At 41.4% G+C, this 17,265-nt stretch overlaps 1 protein-coding gene across 2 annotated transcripts in view; it reads right to left on the bottom strand.

Annotated features, from left to right (window-relative positions):
• Nucleotides 1–15,086: 15,086 nt before the first annotated feature.
• LOC149022417 (Nucleic acid-binding, OB-fold-like protein) overlaps nucleotides 15,087–17,265 on the bottom strand; it is a 53,962-nt gene continuing 51,783 nt past the window's right edge. Inside the window, exon 12 of one of the 2 annotated variants that reach the window (XM_089150537.1) lies at nucleotides 15,087–16,577. In XM_089150537.1, the coding sequence (XP_089006663.1) occupies nucleotides 16,473–16,577 (105 nt within the window). In that variant the 3' untranslated portion in view covers nucleotides 15,087–16,472. The remainder of the gene's footprint in view (nucleotides 16,578–17,265) is intronic. The other variant, XM_089150538.1, reaches the window with a different exon arrangement.

Below are 17,265 nucleotides of genomic sequence, written 5' to 3'. Positions count from 1 at the left end.
GGCACTTTTACTTTTATTTGGATCTGCCTTTTATCATCTTGTCTGTCCTTTTCTTCAACTTTTTTTTCTGAACATTTGTAATTCGTAGATTAATAAGACAACTTTCTATTTCCAAATTATAATTCACATGTAAATTGAAGCCAATCATTTTCCACGCTTGTATACCCACCTTTCTCATTGATTTATGGACCTGTGAAGGAAGTTTAGGTTTTCCAAAAGTCTTTTCTTTATAATCTCGCTCATTTATGAAGCTTTATTGGAGAGTAATTACGCAATAGAATTTGCAACCTTTGATTTCAAGCACCTCAGTATCAGCCTCCAGCTGAATAGTGTAGGATCTCTAGGATTCTTAGTCATTTTGACTTGGGAAAATGTTATGGTTTCGTGTTCTTGTGTTGTGTACGCCAAGAATTTTTTTTTTTTTTTCTTATGTTAGGTTGTCAATATGTTAATTTCTCCAACTATGCCTGATATGGAGAGTTTATGATCCGACCGGGTTCATACCTGGTCCAACCCTCGACCCCGGTCGAGACGAAGAAAACCGAATCGCTCTCGAGCGAACCGGAGCCGGAAGATGGCTTGTTGAAGAAGAAAGATTATTCTGCTGCAAGTGCGCCCTAATCTTACTTATGGATTAGGGTAATCACCCTGATGACAGCAGACTCAAACTGACGGCTGCGGATAATAATCATCATCAAAGGGATAACTATCGCATAACCTAACGGTTATCTCAGGAGTCCTCTACTAGCCCAAACTAGTAGAAGTCTATCGCTCAACGGGTCTTATTGATAAGATCCAACAACTACCCGAAGAAGGCTCGAGTGCATCCAACGAAGGAGATTCGAAGGTACACTCTATATAAACCTCACTACTATACAAGGTGAGGGACGGATCAATTGATCAAGGAGAATATTATCTGAGACTCGAGTTCGGATACGGATCGATAGACCTCAACTATCGCATCCTCGCTATCTAGATCACCTTTCCCGTTTCTTCATTCATTAGCTCGTGCTTCTAGCGGCCGTTTGTGATTAAGTTCATCAACCGACTTAGCCTTCGGAGGTGGACTCCCGACCCCAGCGGTCGGGCCACATCCGACGCTTTTGTTTTGCAGACACTACGTGGAGATCCAAGGGCTGAGCGATTTTGGACGCATCATTTGGCGCCGTCTGTGGGAAAGACTTGAAAAAGCCATGGTGACTAGATCAGCAGCCGCAGCAGCCGCCGCACAACGCAATTCCGGTGTTCGGATACCGGGGTGAATAATCCAGATATTCCCTAGGAAAGCCAAAATCCTATCGAAGTGGATAAGGGCCGGGGAGGACGTAATCCTCCCGATACAATCCAAGATCAATTGGATAAGGTAAAGATTCAACTCTTGGAGGTGAGCCAAGCACTCCGCTTGCTCACCGGACAGTGGTTTTGCCACAAGAACCTGATCAACACGATTCGGGAGACGTGCATTGCCACGTGACCAAAGAATGGTCGAAGACCGGAATGTTGATCAGAATTTTCGTGAAGGAGATCGAGGACTTGGAGGATTGATGATCAACTAAGGCGAGGCGATCGGTTCGATAGACCGCAAGAGAGTACAACCGATTCAAATACAAGGTTGGATTCTGGGGTAAGAACTCACTCACCCACTGTCGAAGAACCGTTCGTGATGATCGAGCGATTCGTAACGATAGAAACGTTCGTGAAGGACGAGCTGTTCGTGATGATCGAGTAGCACGTGATGATCGTGTTAATCGAGGTCGTGATCGTATTGCTGAAGATCACCGGACCCAGTTGGTCAAGAATTGGCCAACATCAATGAGAAGTTAGGGCAATTGGCTAAGGGAAGAATAATCGAGGATATATACTCGGTCATTCGGAAGACTCCTTTTGCTGAGCCAATCGTGGGATATCGGTTTCCCCATAACTTCGTTTGCCTACCTTCTCAACATTCGATGGCTCCGGAGATCCAATAGCTCACATTGGCTATTACCAACGGACCATGGCGCTTCGTAATTCGATGAAATTTTATGCGGGTTTTCGGATCATCTCTAATCGGAGCGGCACAAAAGTGGTTTTCTAACCTCCCCTCTCGGAAGGATCGTAAACTTTGACGATTGGCACGCCAATTCATAGGGCGATTCCGAGTGGGATACAGTCAAGAAAACGGAAGAAACCTTGTTTACTGTCGGACGGGGAAAGAACGAATCGATCGGAGAGTTTCTGAAAAGATTCAACAAGGTGACGATGGAGATAGAAAACTTGGATGAACAGTAGCCGAACCGCTCTATTCACAGGACTCACAAATCGGAAACTCCCGGAGTTATTACTACATGATATACCCACGACTTATGCTGAGTTGGTACAGAGATGCCGAGCAGTGAAGTCATGGAGATTCTAGATGCGCGCCAAGGAGATAATAAAGTCTCCAATAAGGAACAAAAGGCTCCCGAGCGAGAGCGAGCCAAGGAAGAATGTTCGTGATCGGGTTGGAAGATCCCAACCTTGGCGCCAAAGATCCCCGGCAGTGAGTGAGTACACTCCATTGAATGCTCCTCGGGCCGATATTCTGAATATCCTCAAAAGAAAAAATATTTGAAGTGGCCGCCTAAAATTCTTTTGAAACCCGAGAGCAGCGGGATCGGGAAAAGTATTGCCGATTCCACAAGGACTATGGTCATTACACTAATGACTGTCGTCATCTCAAGGCGTATATTGAGAGATTGATATCTCGGGGACATCTGTCCGGTTTTGTTAGCGTGAAGAAGGGGAGGAGCCACGCGGGCCACGTGCGGCTGCTCCTAAAAGGAATCGTTTGGTCGGTTCGTAACGATCAAGGGAGGCCCCGAAGTCCAAAAAGGCAAGGAGGTGATTGAAGCTGCTACTCGGTCACCGATCCTTACCATCTTTGGGGGTCCAGAGCCCGAATCATTCCGGAGTTTAAAAACCAAATCCAAATTTGTTGGAGCCGGAGAGGTGCGGGGGGAGAAGCTGAATGGTGAAGATTCTATCACCTTTAGTGAAGAAGACGAGAGAGATGTTTGTTTACCTCACGATGATGCTATAGTCATCAAGGTAGAGATTGCACATGGGAAGTGCATAGAGTATTGATTGATACAGGTCTCAGCTGACCTAATTTCTTACGAAGTGTATCAAAAATTGAAGGTGGATCAAGATTTGATGAAACCTTCATCAACACACCTATATGGCTTTGCGGGGGTCATCTCAGTGGCGGAAGGATCGGTTCGGTTGGATCTTTCCATTGGAAGTTTTCCCAAAGAAACAACTGTCCGAATCAACTTTCTGGTGGTTCGAGAACTACCAGCCTATAATATGATTATTGGGCGACCATCTTTATCCAAGATAGGTGCTATTGTTTCGACAAAGCACCTAAAGATAAAATTCCCGACGATATGGGAATCGGTCAAGTCTCCTCCGACTCGGAAGATCTCTCGGCGGTGTTATGTTGCCTATTTAAAAGACAAGGAGGGTCCGAAGAAGGTTACTGCCCTCCCCATAGAAGTTCGAGATGATCGGGAAGAGACAGAGATGCAAAGGCCCGAACCAAGGAGAACTGGAGCAAATCCAGCTGTGTATCGAGGATGAGAAAAAATTACTTATGTCGGGTCCGAACAGATTGGAAGAGTTTAAAGATGAGTTGAAGTTATTTCTCCAACAGAATAAAGATGTATTCGCGTGGTCTGCTGAGGACATGCTCGGGATCGATCGGGCCATTGCAGAGCACAAACTCGGATAGACCCTAAGGCGAAACCAAGTGATACGAAAAGAAGAAATTTCTCTATTGAAAAGTATGAAGCCATTCGGAATGAAGTTGAAAACTTAAGAATTCTGGTTTCATAGAACCAATCGAGTGCCCAACTTGGTTGGCCAACGTGGTGATGGTGAAAAAGGCGAATGGGAAGTGGAGGATGTTACGACTACACGGATCTAAACAAAGCTTGCCCAAAAGATTGTTACCCGCTGCCTCGGATTGACCTCTTGATAGATGCTATCTGCAGGGTATGAAACTTTAAGTTTCATGGATGCCTACTCGGGGTATAATCGGATCCTTATGAATAAGGAAGATGAGAAATATACGGCTTTTATGACTGATCGTGAAAGCTATTATTACAAGGTCATGCCTTTTGGCCTGAAAATGCAGGAGCAACATATCGAGGGGCCATCAACAAGATTTTCAAAGAGCCGATAGGAAAGAACGTTGAAGCATATGTTGACGACATGTCGGTGAAAAGCTTTACAAAAGCAAATCACATTGCAGATTTGACCGAGGTTTTCTCAGATCGAGGAAACATCAAATGAAGTTGAACCCCGAAAAATGTGCCTTTGGAGTCTCCTCGGGCAAATTCTTGGGTTTCATGGTATCACAGAGGGGAATTGAGGCAAATCCTGCCAAAATACAAGCTCGATTGATATGGAGGCTCCCAAACCGTTCGGGATGTACAATGTTTGACGGAGAGTTGTTGCCTTAAATCGATTTATCTCCAAGTCCTGAGAAAAATGTTTGCCTTTCTTCAAGGCACTTAAAGACCAAGGGCGTAAGGAAGCAAAGTGGACTGAAGAGTGCCGAAAGCTTTTGAGGAATTAAAAGATGCACTTGGACAACCACCGATCCCGTCCCGCACCGGAGAAGGGGGAAATATTACAGCTATATCTAGCGACATCCCTTTCCGCGGTCGTGCGGTACTTGTTCGGGAGAAAGATAAGAAACAAGTGGCCGATTTACTATGTAAGCCACGTGTTGCTGGATCGGAGACGAGATATTCGCAGATTGAGAAGGTGCTCGGCTCTCATGATGGCCGCCGAAGCTAAGGCCATATTTTCGTGCTCATCCAATTGAGGTATTTACAACTTTTCCTCTTAGTAAAGTTCTTAACAAACCCGATTTGTCCGGAAGGATGGTATCCTGGTCGGTTGAGCTAAGTGAGTTCCAAGTGAGCTTTAAGCCCAGGATGCAATCAAGGCTCAGCATTAGCCGACTTTGTAGTAGAAACTACCGCACCAAGGAACCCACCATTGAAGATCCCATTATACCAACCACTTGGGAGGTATATGTCGATGGTTCGAGTAATAAAGATGGAGCAGCGCTGGAATTCTATTAAAAAGTTCGGCAGATTCATTATTCGATATGCTTTGAGATTCGCATTTGATGCGAGTAATAACGGCGGAGTACGAGGCCCTAATAGCAGGACTTCGGTTGTCAAAGGCATTAGCTATTGCGATGTTACTATTTATAGTGACTCTCGGCTTATAGTCAACCAAGTCCGGGGGAGTATGGCATTAAAGAACCACGCTTGCAAAAATATCGGGAGATAGTGCGGCATTTCAAACCAATTTCGAATTTGAAGATATCTCAGATTTCGAGGAATGAAAATTCAGGCGGATGAGCTATCCCGACTAGCCAATGCCAAGGAAAAGAATCTAGACCCTTCGGTCTATATTGAAGAAGTAACTTTTCCAAGTTACCATGAGAAAGAAATTTCTTATATTGAAGCGAACGTGCTGGATGGATCCAATAATTGAATATCTAAGGGATGACAAGTTACCCGAGGATCCAAGAGAAGCAAGGTTGATCAAGATTCGATCAACTAGATTTGTCATTCAGAATGGAAGACTATATAAAAGATCTTATGCTGGACCCCTTATGAGATGTATAGGCCCGAGGAGCAAACTCGCTTTGGGAGGTTCATGAAGGAATTTGTGGCGCTCACATGGGTGGCGAGCCCGCCCACAAAATTTAAGATTGGGGTTATATTGGCCTAAGATCCAAGAAGCGCTATGGACTACGTTCGCGATGTAGTAATCCAAATTTATGCTACAGATCGAGGCCCTGGAGATTATGACTTCAATTCTAAATCCCATTCCCTTTGCAATGTGGGGAATTGATATCATGGGCAAATTCACCAAGGCATCGGGCGGACGAGAATATCTGATAGTAGCAATTGATTACTTCACAAAATGGGTAGAAGCTGCACCATCGCGACAATTCTGAGAAAAAGTGGAGAAATTTGTGCTTGAATCAATCATATATCGCTTTGGGATTCCAAAGATAATTGTCACCGACCATGGTACTCAGTTCGACTATCCACAATTTGAGCAATTTTGTGGAACATATATGATCGAGCATCGTATGTCCTCGGTGGCATACCCCCAAAGCAATGGCCGGTAGAGGTTACTAACCGAACGCTACCGGAAGGAATAAAGAGAAGACTCGAAGCCGACAAAGCTTCTTGGGTCGAAGAACTATATAATGTACTGTGGGCTTATAGAACTACGGTTCGAACACCTACAGGAGAAACTCCATTCAGGTTGGCATATGGATCCGAAGCATTGGCACCAAGTGGAGATAATGGCAGGGACGTTAAGGGATCGTGAGTTCGAGAAAAAGCAAATGAACAAGGACCGCTTGATAGTCTTGATTTGTTGGATGAAGTTCGGGCAAAGGCAATAGCACGAACTCAACATTATCAAAGAAGGATAGCGTCTCATTATAATACTCGAGTGAAGAATCGTCGGTACTTAGCCGGAGATTTGGTGTTGAGAAACACCCTAGCTTCCTACCCGCGTCACCAAAGAAAGTTGGACCCTTCCCCGGAAGGACCTTATATGGTTGTGAAACCGGTCGGTTCAGAGCTTACAAGTTGAAGAACATTGATTCCCAGAAAGAATTGGATCGCTCGTGGAATGCTAGGCATCTCAAAAAGTTTTATCCTTGAAGATGATTTCAATTTTGTTCGCGATGTAATCATTTTCAACTCAATCAATGCAATTTTTGGTTTTCAACAAACTATCTTTTGATTGGGGGGCATCATACACCACATTCAAGAACAAGATCCAACTATAAGGCATCGGATGAAAATTCGTGTGGGTCCTTCAACACTTCAACACTTATGGAAAATCTTTCGAACTTTCTTAAGTCGGGGCATCGGATGAAAATCCGAGTGAGTTCCTTTTGCAAGGCGTCGGTTTAATACCCGAGTAAGTTCCTTCGAGACTTATTGAATTTTTGAATTATCCTTAAGTATAAGGCATCGATTTAAAACCCGAGTGAGTTCCTTCTCGCACTTATTGTATTTCTCCGGAAATCCTTAAGTATAAGGCATCGGTTTAAAACCCGAGTGAGTTCCTTCTCGACTTATTGTATTTCTCCGGAAATCCTTAAGTGTAGGCATTGTTTCGCATAACTAAGACCTAATACAACGACGATTCAAGTGGCTAGCAAAGTTCAAGATAAAGTAATTTCTTATTTCTTCGTAAGATCCAAAGAGGCCAGATCAAAACAATTACAAGAGCTGGATACAATCTCCGATCAAAGAAGAAGGTCATTACATGATTGTTAACAAGTTATACAAGATCGATCGACTTTGCTAGAACAAACATATGAGTCAACCATTGAGAGGAGTCAAGGAAAAGAAGAGAAGAAATGAGGATTACAAAAATATTCCAATATTCAGAAAATCCTCTGCAATTTCATACTCTTTGCCCAGCTTGTCCGAGAAGAATGGTCCTCACCAAACTCGCATTCGGCACAAGCTCGTCATAATTGACTTCTTCCAGCGGAGAATAAACAGAGAATCTTCCAGATATTGCATAATATCCGGATCGGAAGGTGAAGGATCAATCTTATCCTTGGTCCATCGGAGGAGGAATACCCATGTTGGTAAATACTTCATGGCAAACAAGACTCAGGGAGTCGTATCAAAATGAGGATCTTTCCTTAGTATTGATTCCCATACTTCTCTCACCATCCCACCCCAAGTTGTAAGCATTCAACATATCAACAAAAGGCTTACCGTGTAAATACTTGAAGACACAAGCTCCGAACATCGCTTGGAAGGGATTCGCAGGAACGACGCTTGCCTTTCTGTAATGTTTCGCATCCTTTAGCTCCCGACTTTCCAACCGTCCGTTCTAGTCGCCGGATCTTCTCCCGCATCATCCAAATCCGACCGAAGACACCAATCAACAAATTCTTTTCTCCGCCACCTCAGCTAGATTCAAGGCAGCAATCTCAACATCTTTAGCTTCTAGATTCCAGCCTAGAAACTTCATTGCTCAACCTACGAGTCTAGTAACCGCTTCCACTTGGTTGTGGAAGTTACCGGACTCCCGCAAACAACTTTCGAGTTAGCAGAGCAAAGTAATTTTTCAAAATCGAGAAATGAAGAAAGACTTACATCACCGTGACTTTGTAAAGACTTCATCCGGAAGTTTGGAAAGAACCGCGCTCTCGAAGTCATTCGAGCAGCAAGACACCATTCCAACGCTTTGTCAAACTCGTTTGACACTAATTCAGCGAAGGATGGGGTGCCACTACACCAGAGAAGGATGAGCTTCATCACTTGTCTCCCCTTCTTAGCAAATCCTCCAACTAAGAGGAGGTGCCAAACAAGACCGAGTTAGAAATATGAGCACACCCTCCCACCTCATCACCCAACATATTCCTCATGCAAGAGTCTCCTTCGGGTGCCTCACCAACGCTCCCATTACCATCCACAGTGATCAGATCTTGAAAGACTCACTGCGGAGCGGACCATCACGCTATCACTTAAGATTCACCCCCACGCTGGATTCCTACTAAACCACCACCCCCCAATCCCACCACACTTTCTTCTTTTCTCATAAATCCTGATCTTGGAGCCACTATACAAAAACAACACCATCGCGTAATAAACGCGCATGGGAAACCCTTTTTCTAAAGCATCTCCCAAACTAAACCCCAGTATAACTACTCTTCTTGGGGGAAAAGGGAAGGAGATGAGAAATCTAAAACTCACTTGTTCAAATGGATAGAGCTTCGTCGAATACAGCCCCGTTGCTTCACTTTAGCAATCTATCTTTCTATAGATGGAGGGTAAGCTTTAATAGCTCTTATAATTCTAAGACAACCACCCATCCACTTCCCTCAATCACTGGATGCCACATGAACATGTGGCCACCTCCTCAATCACCGCCATTAAATAATGAGGTTTTCCATTCATTGGAAACGATGGTACACAAAAAAAACCTTGAACTTCAAAACCACTTTCAATGGTAGTAGATTAACATCTTCCCAACCATCTTCACAATATTTCTACAAGATCATTATTCATGAGTTAGTGATAAGTTTTATCATTAATACTTTGATATTTAAGGCAATACTATGATTTTAGACCAACATGAGTAAAAATGTCTATTCATTAAAATGGGGTACATCTTTACGAAAGAACAACACCCTAACTTTTTTCATTTTGCTTACTTTCTTGAGGGTCTAGAATTCACTCTCACTACTTTTCTCTTCTTTTTTTTCCTCCCTTTCCCAACCTCTCCCCGATTCGATCTAACCTATCTCATTTGTGCCTCATTCAGTCTCCTTTTTGCCCTTCTTTCTTTTTGGATTCAACTTCATTTCTTAGATCCCTACTTTATTTTCCCCTTCCTGCTTTCCTTCTCTGTTTTCTCTTTCTTGCTTGCCATTTCTCTTCGTTTCACTATTTTTGCTCCTCTTCTGTTTGACATATCCTTCCTTTTACTCATGTGCTTTCAGAGCTCCACTTTTCCTAGACTTCCTCACATTTGTTGGCCATTTTCATCCTCCTTGTTCTGTCTTTTTTTTCCTTTACCCACACCGTTTGATGGCCTCTATTTTTCCAAAGGAAGGATCAGACATATCACTTAGATGTGTTCTCCATTCGATGGAGTTTACTCCATTTCATATCATGTATCTTTATACCACGAATTTATCTTATCCTCACTTCTTTGGATAAGAACCCTTCTTTAATACCTCTTTGTCTGCTATCTCGCGCCATCTTTTGTGGTTAGAAGGGCAAGTTCCTTTGGCGAGGATGCTGCCCCTCCAATCAAGTTCAGCCCTATTGCGTTTGGAAAGAAAGACCCATCCGGGAGGATGGGAGATAGAAAGAACATGAAAATGTACAAAAAGAGAAAGAGATGGCGTGATGCCAAGCTCAAAACACAAACCCAAGAAGCCGACAATGAGACGCCAGCTATTGGGGAGGAGCATTCCGGGACAAATGTTCCAGTGATTCAAAACTGCGGAAAATAAAGGATTAAAAAGGGAAAGCGAACCCCGCTTTCCGGGGTATCTATGTCAGAGAAAATTCACCCGAAAGGGATGAATCAACCCTCTCATCGGGTGCGGAGCCCTAACCCGATATGAGGAAGGAAGGTCAAAATCTTGGACAGCGGAAAGAAGAGTTTCTCCATTATAAATGGAGGGGAATGAGCCGGGTCCACTATTGGACCCGGAGGTTTGAGGTTGCCAAGAGGAATCAACAATCTTGGAAGATCCGGACTCGACAAGGACAGGAGAAGTTTCGGTTTTTCTTTCAAAACCTTTTGAGAAACTTCAGCGAACTCCCGCGCAGGACGGTTAGGGTTTTGTTATCACTATCCGATCGTTCGGGCGGGAGAAGCAAAAGCATCATCGCTATCACCAACATGGGGTACTAAAGAAGCCCTATCGTCCGCCATTACTCGCTTCATAAACTACAAAAAGAAAAGATCAAGAAACTTACCGATTCAGGAGACGAAAGCTTGAGAGCAGGAAGGCGCGGGCGATGACAAAGGTTCAAATTTCGCGGAAGAATGAAACCTACGAAGACAACGAACCGCTTTTAAAACTCCCGCACGAGTGTTCGGGAATCCGAACGATCGAGATTGATTCAAAATCAACGATTAAGATTGAAAGACGTTTGAAAGTTTGAACTCACGAATCCGAAATAGGCGTTCGGAAACCGTCGCTTGGATGACGTGAGCAACGACAGATCAACTACAACGAAGACATGTGGCCTTACACTCACAACGCTCGAGGAAAAGTGACCACCGCATTAAATGTGATATGACATTTAATGAAGCACGCAGAGATCATCACTTGAGGACGAACCCGGTTAAAAACCAAACCCTCGGATCGACCGACGCTGGTCCGGGGGCTCGTGATATGGAGAGTTTATGATCCGACCGGGTTCATACCTGGTCCGACCCTCGACCCCGGTCGAGACGGAGAAAACCGAATCGCCCCGAGCGAACCGGAGCCCGGAAGATGGCTTGTCAAGAAGAAAGATTATTCTGCGCAGCGTGCCCTAATCTTACTTATGGATTAGGGTAATCACCCCGATGACAGCAGACTCAAACCGACGGCTGCGGATAATAATCATCATCAAAGGGATAACTATCGCATAACCTAACGGTTATCTCAGGAGTCCTCTACTAGCCCAAACTAGTAGAAGTCTATCGCTCAACGGGTCTTATTGATAAGATCCAACGACTACCCGAAGAAGGCTCGAGTGCATCCAACGAAGGAGATTCGAAGGTACACTCTATATAAACCTCACTACTATACAAGGTGAGGGACGGATCAATTGATCAAGGAGAATATTATCTGAGACTCAGGTTCAGATACAGACTGATAGACCTCAACTATCAGCGTCCTGCTATCTAGATCACCTTTCCCGTTTCTTCATTCATTAGCTCGTGCTTCTAGCGAGCCGTTTGTGATTAAGTTCATCAACCGACTTAGCCTTCGGAGGTGGACTCCGACCCCACGGTCGGGCCACATCTGACGCTTTTGTTTTGCAGGACACTACGTGGAGATCCAAGGGCTGAGCAGATTTTGGACGCATCAATGCCATATTTAAGGGAGAGCATGCTTATGTTGAGGGGGAGCTCTATTTTAGGGGAATTTATTGATGGCAATTTGGGAAGAAAAGGTGTGTAGTATAAATTATTCATGATGAAATATTCATATGTTCATAGGAAAAATATCGTCTGCTGTGCAGATCGTCTACGGTACATAGCAGTGCAGCACCACATGCTGACACTTGGATATTGTTAAATTGAATGGCTGAGATTAAAATGAAATGGGTAAGTATTAGGAATAGAAATTTAAACCCATTTAACATATCTGACCGTACAGTTAAACCCATACCCGGCTACTTTGATCACTCATTTTCTCTCTCCCCCTGTATCTCCCCGTATCTCTCCTTCTTGTTTAGGTTTTGCGACTCCTTACGCAGAGGAACACATCGCCTGCCTTCAGCCACCGGTCACTTCGCAGGGATCCTCACTCGGAGGAGGTCGGAGATCTACCTCCAGCTCAACAGATCTGGCCAATTAGCTACTGTAATAGACGTTTCTAAACTGTAAATTCTTTCCATCTACTCCTTCCATCTTTCATCACTTTTCCTCTGCAAATTAAGAGAAATCTCATTGGGAAGAGTTGCTGAGAACAGTTTTTCAGTTTTCAAAGATCCTAGACCATGGTTGATCCAAAACCTTTGTGGAGATAGTTGATCCATCTTCAATATTCCTTTTATATCTGTTTTAACGATTTTGGGGAAAGTTTGAACTCGAGGTTTGCACCCATTTCTTCCTCTTTACCGTGAAAACTAAAAATAAATAAAGAAGCTTAGTTCTTCCTTGGCACAGTGGTTATTATCTGAGGAATTATTTTCAATATTTTAAGTCCTCCACCTTGGTTCTAATGGAGTGCAATCGATTACAAATTCAAGGATTGAAATATTAAGAAGCTTTCAGTACACCAAATCATTCGTTCAATCTCTCTGAATCATTCAAGTCTCAAAAGTGGCACTCAAGAAAGGGAAGGTTGTGCAGCAGAGTTGCAGCAGGCTTAGAATCGACCATGGTGGGGCGTCCGGGAGGTTCTGGAGTTGTCGGCGACAATAGTCCAAATCAATGGAGTTTTTGAGTCCCGGACGACGATATTTGCAGAAGCCGGGTTGACTGCAGAGGTTGGCGTCTTGGCGAATTTGATTCGGGCGTAAAAGTAAACCCGACAAAATAGGTCCAGTTTGATCAAATGAAACTCAAAAAATCCTAACCGTAAGATACTAATCTTCCACGTGGCATTTCAAGAAAGTGCACCGTTGTGCACTGCAGGGGATTTGCACTGCAGACGATGTTTTCCCATGTTCATAAGCATTTCTTTGATGAAATTTGTCTATTAATGTTCATTTGAGACGGTTTATCATTCATGTGTTTATTATCATCATAAGGGGGAAATTGTTGGGAAAATTGCCACATCAATCCCACATGAGCCTTCATTAATTTTGATAATAACAAACACAAAGTACTAATGACTACATTGAGTTGTGCATAAATCAAGCCAAATGAAGAACATGAACCAAAAGCATGCTTGAGACGACCCAACTCCAGTCCCAAGCAATATCCCAATCAAGTTGGATATGAAGATTGATGCTTGAAGCACAAGAAGATTCAACAGCAAAGATGAAGATCAAATCAAGCTCAAGAAAAAAAACTTAGTACACCTAGGGCCTAGGACACCTCGTATGCACAATTATATGTATTTGCACTTATCTTTTTGTAAAACATGTGCGACATATCAGCAGTATGGCCTAGGACATGCTAGGAGAGTCTATGTCGGCATAGGGTTGGTTAGGAGGATCAACACCCTATGAAAAATACAAATCTAAGACTTGTCCGTAACGGCTCATCTTTTTCTAGAAGTAGCACATCGTTTTGAAAAATCTTTCAGTTAGAATGTGATTGTTTTTTAGCGGTTAGGATTTGGACCAAGGGGAGTTTAATGCACTCTATTTAAGCCCAACTACCTCCATTTAAGCTACTCTACGAAGTGCATTGTTGATACTTACCATACACACTCTCAAGCTCTCTTAATTTTACTTATGTTCTTGCCTTTCACCCTTACTCAACCCTTAAAGCATATTCCAAGAAAACAAAGCAAGCTCATTGGAGCTAGGCTGAGGTGATTGAAGGCATTTGGGAAGTTCATTAGGGTTGCAAACCATTCAACATTTGCATTAATTCCATTTGCATCACACTCATTTAAGGGTAAAGTGTCATACCTCTTGATAAGCAATATCTTACCTTAATCATGTAACTTTGTTGTTTCAATTATAGTCTAAAGAGATTAAAATTTGTAGAGGATGCTTTTACCGTTGGATAACCAAAGATTGTAGAGGGTGCTCTTGCCCTATTAGAACAAGGATTGCAAAACAGTGTTCTTGCCCTTGACCAATCAAGACTTGTAAGGGTTTAATTCTCTGTCTATTGTATTGGAAGAGATCATCAGTTTGTACCCCTAACAAAAAATTATTAGTGGAAACCTCTCTTCAGACCAAGAGAGAAGTGGACATAGACTTAATAAGTCGAACCACAATTAATTCTTGTGTTGTGGATTAATCACAATTGTTTAATTTCATTTTAATTCGTCAATTTAATCTTGAATTTGCAATTAATCAAAGAATTTATAAAATCCAATAGAGGTAACCTATTTAACACCAACATTTTCCCCCCAAAAAAGATCATGTCTGTAACTCTAACTGATGCATGGAAACTTTGGGGGACAAAGAAAGTTTAAAAACATTTATATAGATTTTCATGAGTTATTTTTCCTAAATTGGTGAGATTTTTCAGAAAATGAGAGTACCCTTGGGTTTAAGGTAACACGTTTCTTAGAGTTAGATTTATTAAGAATTGATGAAGAGAAAAGAGTTAGATGGTACTATTCTTTTAGAATATGAAGAGTGGGTTTACATAATCATTAAAATTTAAAAAATATATAATAAGAATTAAAAAAAATTAAGAATGGTATAAAGACTAAGGAAATTGAAGAAATATTAGTTCCTAGGCTTTCAAAAATAATCTATTAATTTTCTTTAATTATTAAAATTTATTAGTTAATTATGATTGAAATTTATTAATTATGATGTATATAGAAAAGGATGTAATGAATATTAATCTATTTCATATTTATTAAATGTATACTTAACATGTCTATTAGGTTAAGTAAGAATTTTTAAGAAAATAAAATATAACCAAGTCCTTTGTGTTCATGCTTTATAATAGTAGTATGAATTTTATGAGAACTTCAATTGCTTTATCTTTATATGTAATTCAATGAACTTGTTAATGATCTATAAGAAATATATTTCGAGGAAAATATACATTCTCGATACAACAAAACAATAGTTAGCAATAATTAATTAAGAGGATAAAGTATTAGTTAAAGTCAATTATGAAAGCATTGTTTTATTTCTTTGTGGTAACGCTTATTTTATGGAAGAGCTCAGTGGGAGTCGAATCTAATTGATTTTGATACTTTTGTAGTTGATGTAGAAAATATTTTTCTCATGCATGCATTTAGTTATGTATTTGTTGTTATGAAGTGATGGAAATGGTGGTTGTACCATCTTCAAGATGTGATTTTTAGCTATAATTGTTGAATTGATTATCAACCAACTCTTTGAGCATGAAAATTTGTTTAGTCTTTGAATATGCTAGTGTTTTAAGGGGTATGATTAAGCATCTCTAAGGAATAATGTTATTAATGTGGATCACATTTGGTGAATATTCTGTTTATTTATCTCATTTTGGTTCATTTAGTAAGTAGAATTTTATTGTAACTAATAGAAATATGTATATCATATGATGAAGCATACACTTTGCTACTATTCCATATAGTGTAGACTTATTAGTTCGATCAAGAATTAATGACAAATTCTATTATAGAGATTCCATCACCACATCAATTCGATCTCGATCGTAATAGAGTAATTAACCTGGCCCAAGTGAGAGATTCTTAAGACTATCATAGGCAATCTATGACCTTAAATTATTTACTAACTTAATAATCGATGGAGGTCTTAATACATTAGCTTGATACATTACCATTTGATTTGAAATGAGCTGCGCTATTCTACTGTGGAAATGAACTAGGATCTGAAGTTATTATTGCTAATTGTCAAAATAGTTCTCCCTTCTCTCAACAAGAAAGAGGCATCGAAGGAAAGATAAGTAGATTGGAGGAAACTTCTCACCCTAAAAATCTCAACATTTCAAGTTTAAATTGATCTTTTCAACATATATGTGGTGTAAGGTACCTAATTTCTCATTAAATTATTTACATTGTATGCTAATTTGTGTATGTGTTTCAACTAAGGTTTTGTTCCAGCCATTAGGTTCCCAACTCACACTCCTCTGCTGGACCTAAAAACAAGGGAGCTGGATATAAAGGGGTTGTATGGTAACGATTCTAGCACACTTATTCTGTGCCATTTGCTGCAGTTCAAGAGCACAACTACAATAGAAAGACCAACCGAAGGATCATGGTCAAACATTCTACCTGAAAAAGATAATATTAGTAAAACATAGAAGCCTCCGCAACATATATGATATACCTGCTCTGTTTACCCAAAAAATATCAACATATACCTGCTCTGATATGTCATCTTCAATAAATTACCAAGCAGAGAACACCCCTACAAATCATTCTACTTCCACCAGAAAACGAAAGGCGTACTTTGGGAGCGAACACAAGGTCAGGGGCCTCTAACCTCTAAGCATTTCACATTTGCATCCCTCACCCCATGATCGGTATGATGACCACAAAAATTAAGGTTCATTGCCCATGGGACATGATAGACTTGATAACTTAAGCATGTTTTATCACTTCCATATGCTCACTTGATACTTCCATTGGGAATGGAAGATGTGCATGGACCTGCAGATGTCATAAATGGTACTCCCTTGAAAGTAGCCACACCCTTGTCGTCTGTGTAAAAATGCTGCATGCACCATTAACCACAATCATCACATGCATAGAAGAAAACCTATCAGAAACCAAATGAGTAGAAAGAAGCTAAAATTGGTTTTGACAACAGAACAATACCAGTTCATCCAGTATTAATGCGGATGAAAGCAATTACCTAAATGAACCACCCAAAAAAAATAAATTCTGGAAAGTGGAAAGTGGAAAGTGGAAAGCATGCCAACCCAAATCCCAGACATCCATGTGATCAATCTCTTGAAACCTACTTTCTACTTGAATGGTAACAAGAAAAACTAGTCAGGTCAGGCTTGGGTAGACAAAAGGTCAAACTGGGACCACCCCAAAACAGCATTGTGTTGACTAATAGAGAAAAGAGAGGGTGGTGATGGCAGGTTAATCAGGTTCAATGAATGATTCCAAATACAAACTGAACAAGTTATTGGACAGAATATGCAAGCAAGAAGAAATGTCTGGACAGGTTGGCAGTTCAGGTAGGCATTATTATGTAAGTTAAAAATTTGCATGTTATAATTGGTCATAAAGTTGCTTGGTTTTGATTGAAAAAACCTTTTCATTACCATTCCTGGATGGGTTCTACAGAGTGAAGAGGACAGAGGTACATAGGATTTGATACCAAGACCTGGCAACAAGCAACCAAAGCCCATTCCAGCTGCGCAACTGCCGCCAACACTTCTCACTGACAC

Source organism: Hakea prostrata, chromosome 3 (genome assembly GCF_041222555.1).
Source record: "Hakea prostrata isolate BN-2017 chromosome 3, UWA_Hpros_2, whole genome shotgun sequence".
NCBI lineage: Eukaryota > Viridiplantae > Streptophyta > Magnoliopsida > Proteales > Proteaceae > Hakea > Hakea prostrata.
Note: the sequence above shows the minus strand (reverse complement) of the source record. Positions and strands in the feature narration are given on the sequence as shown.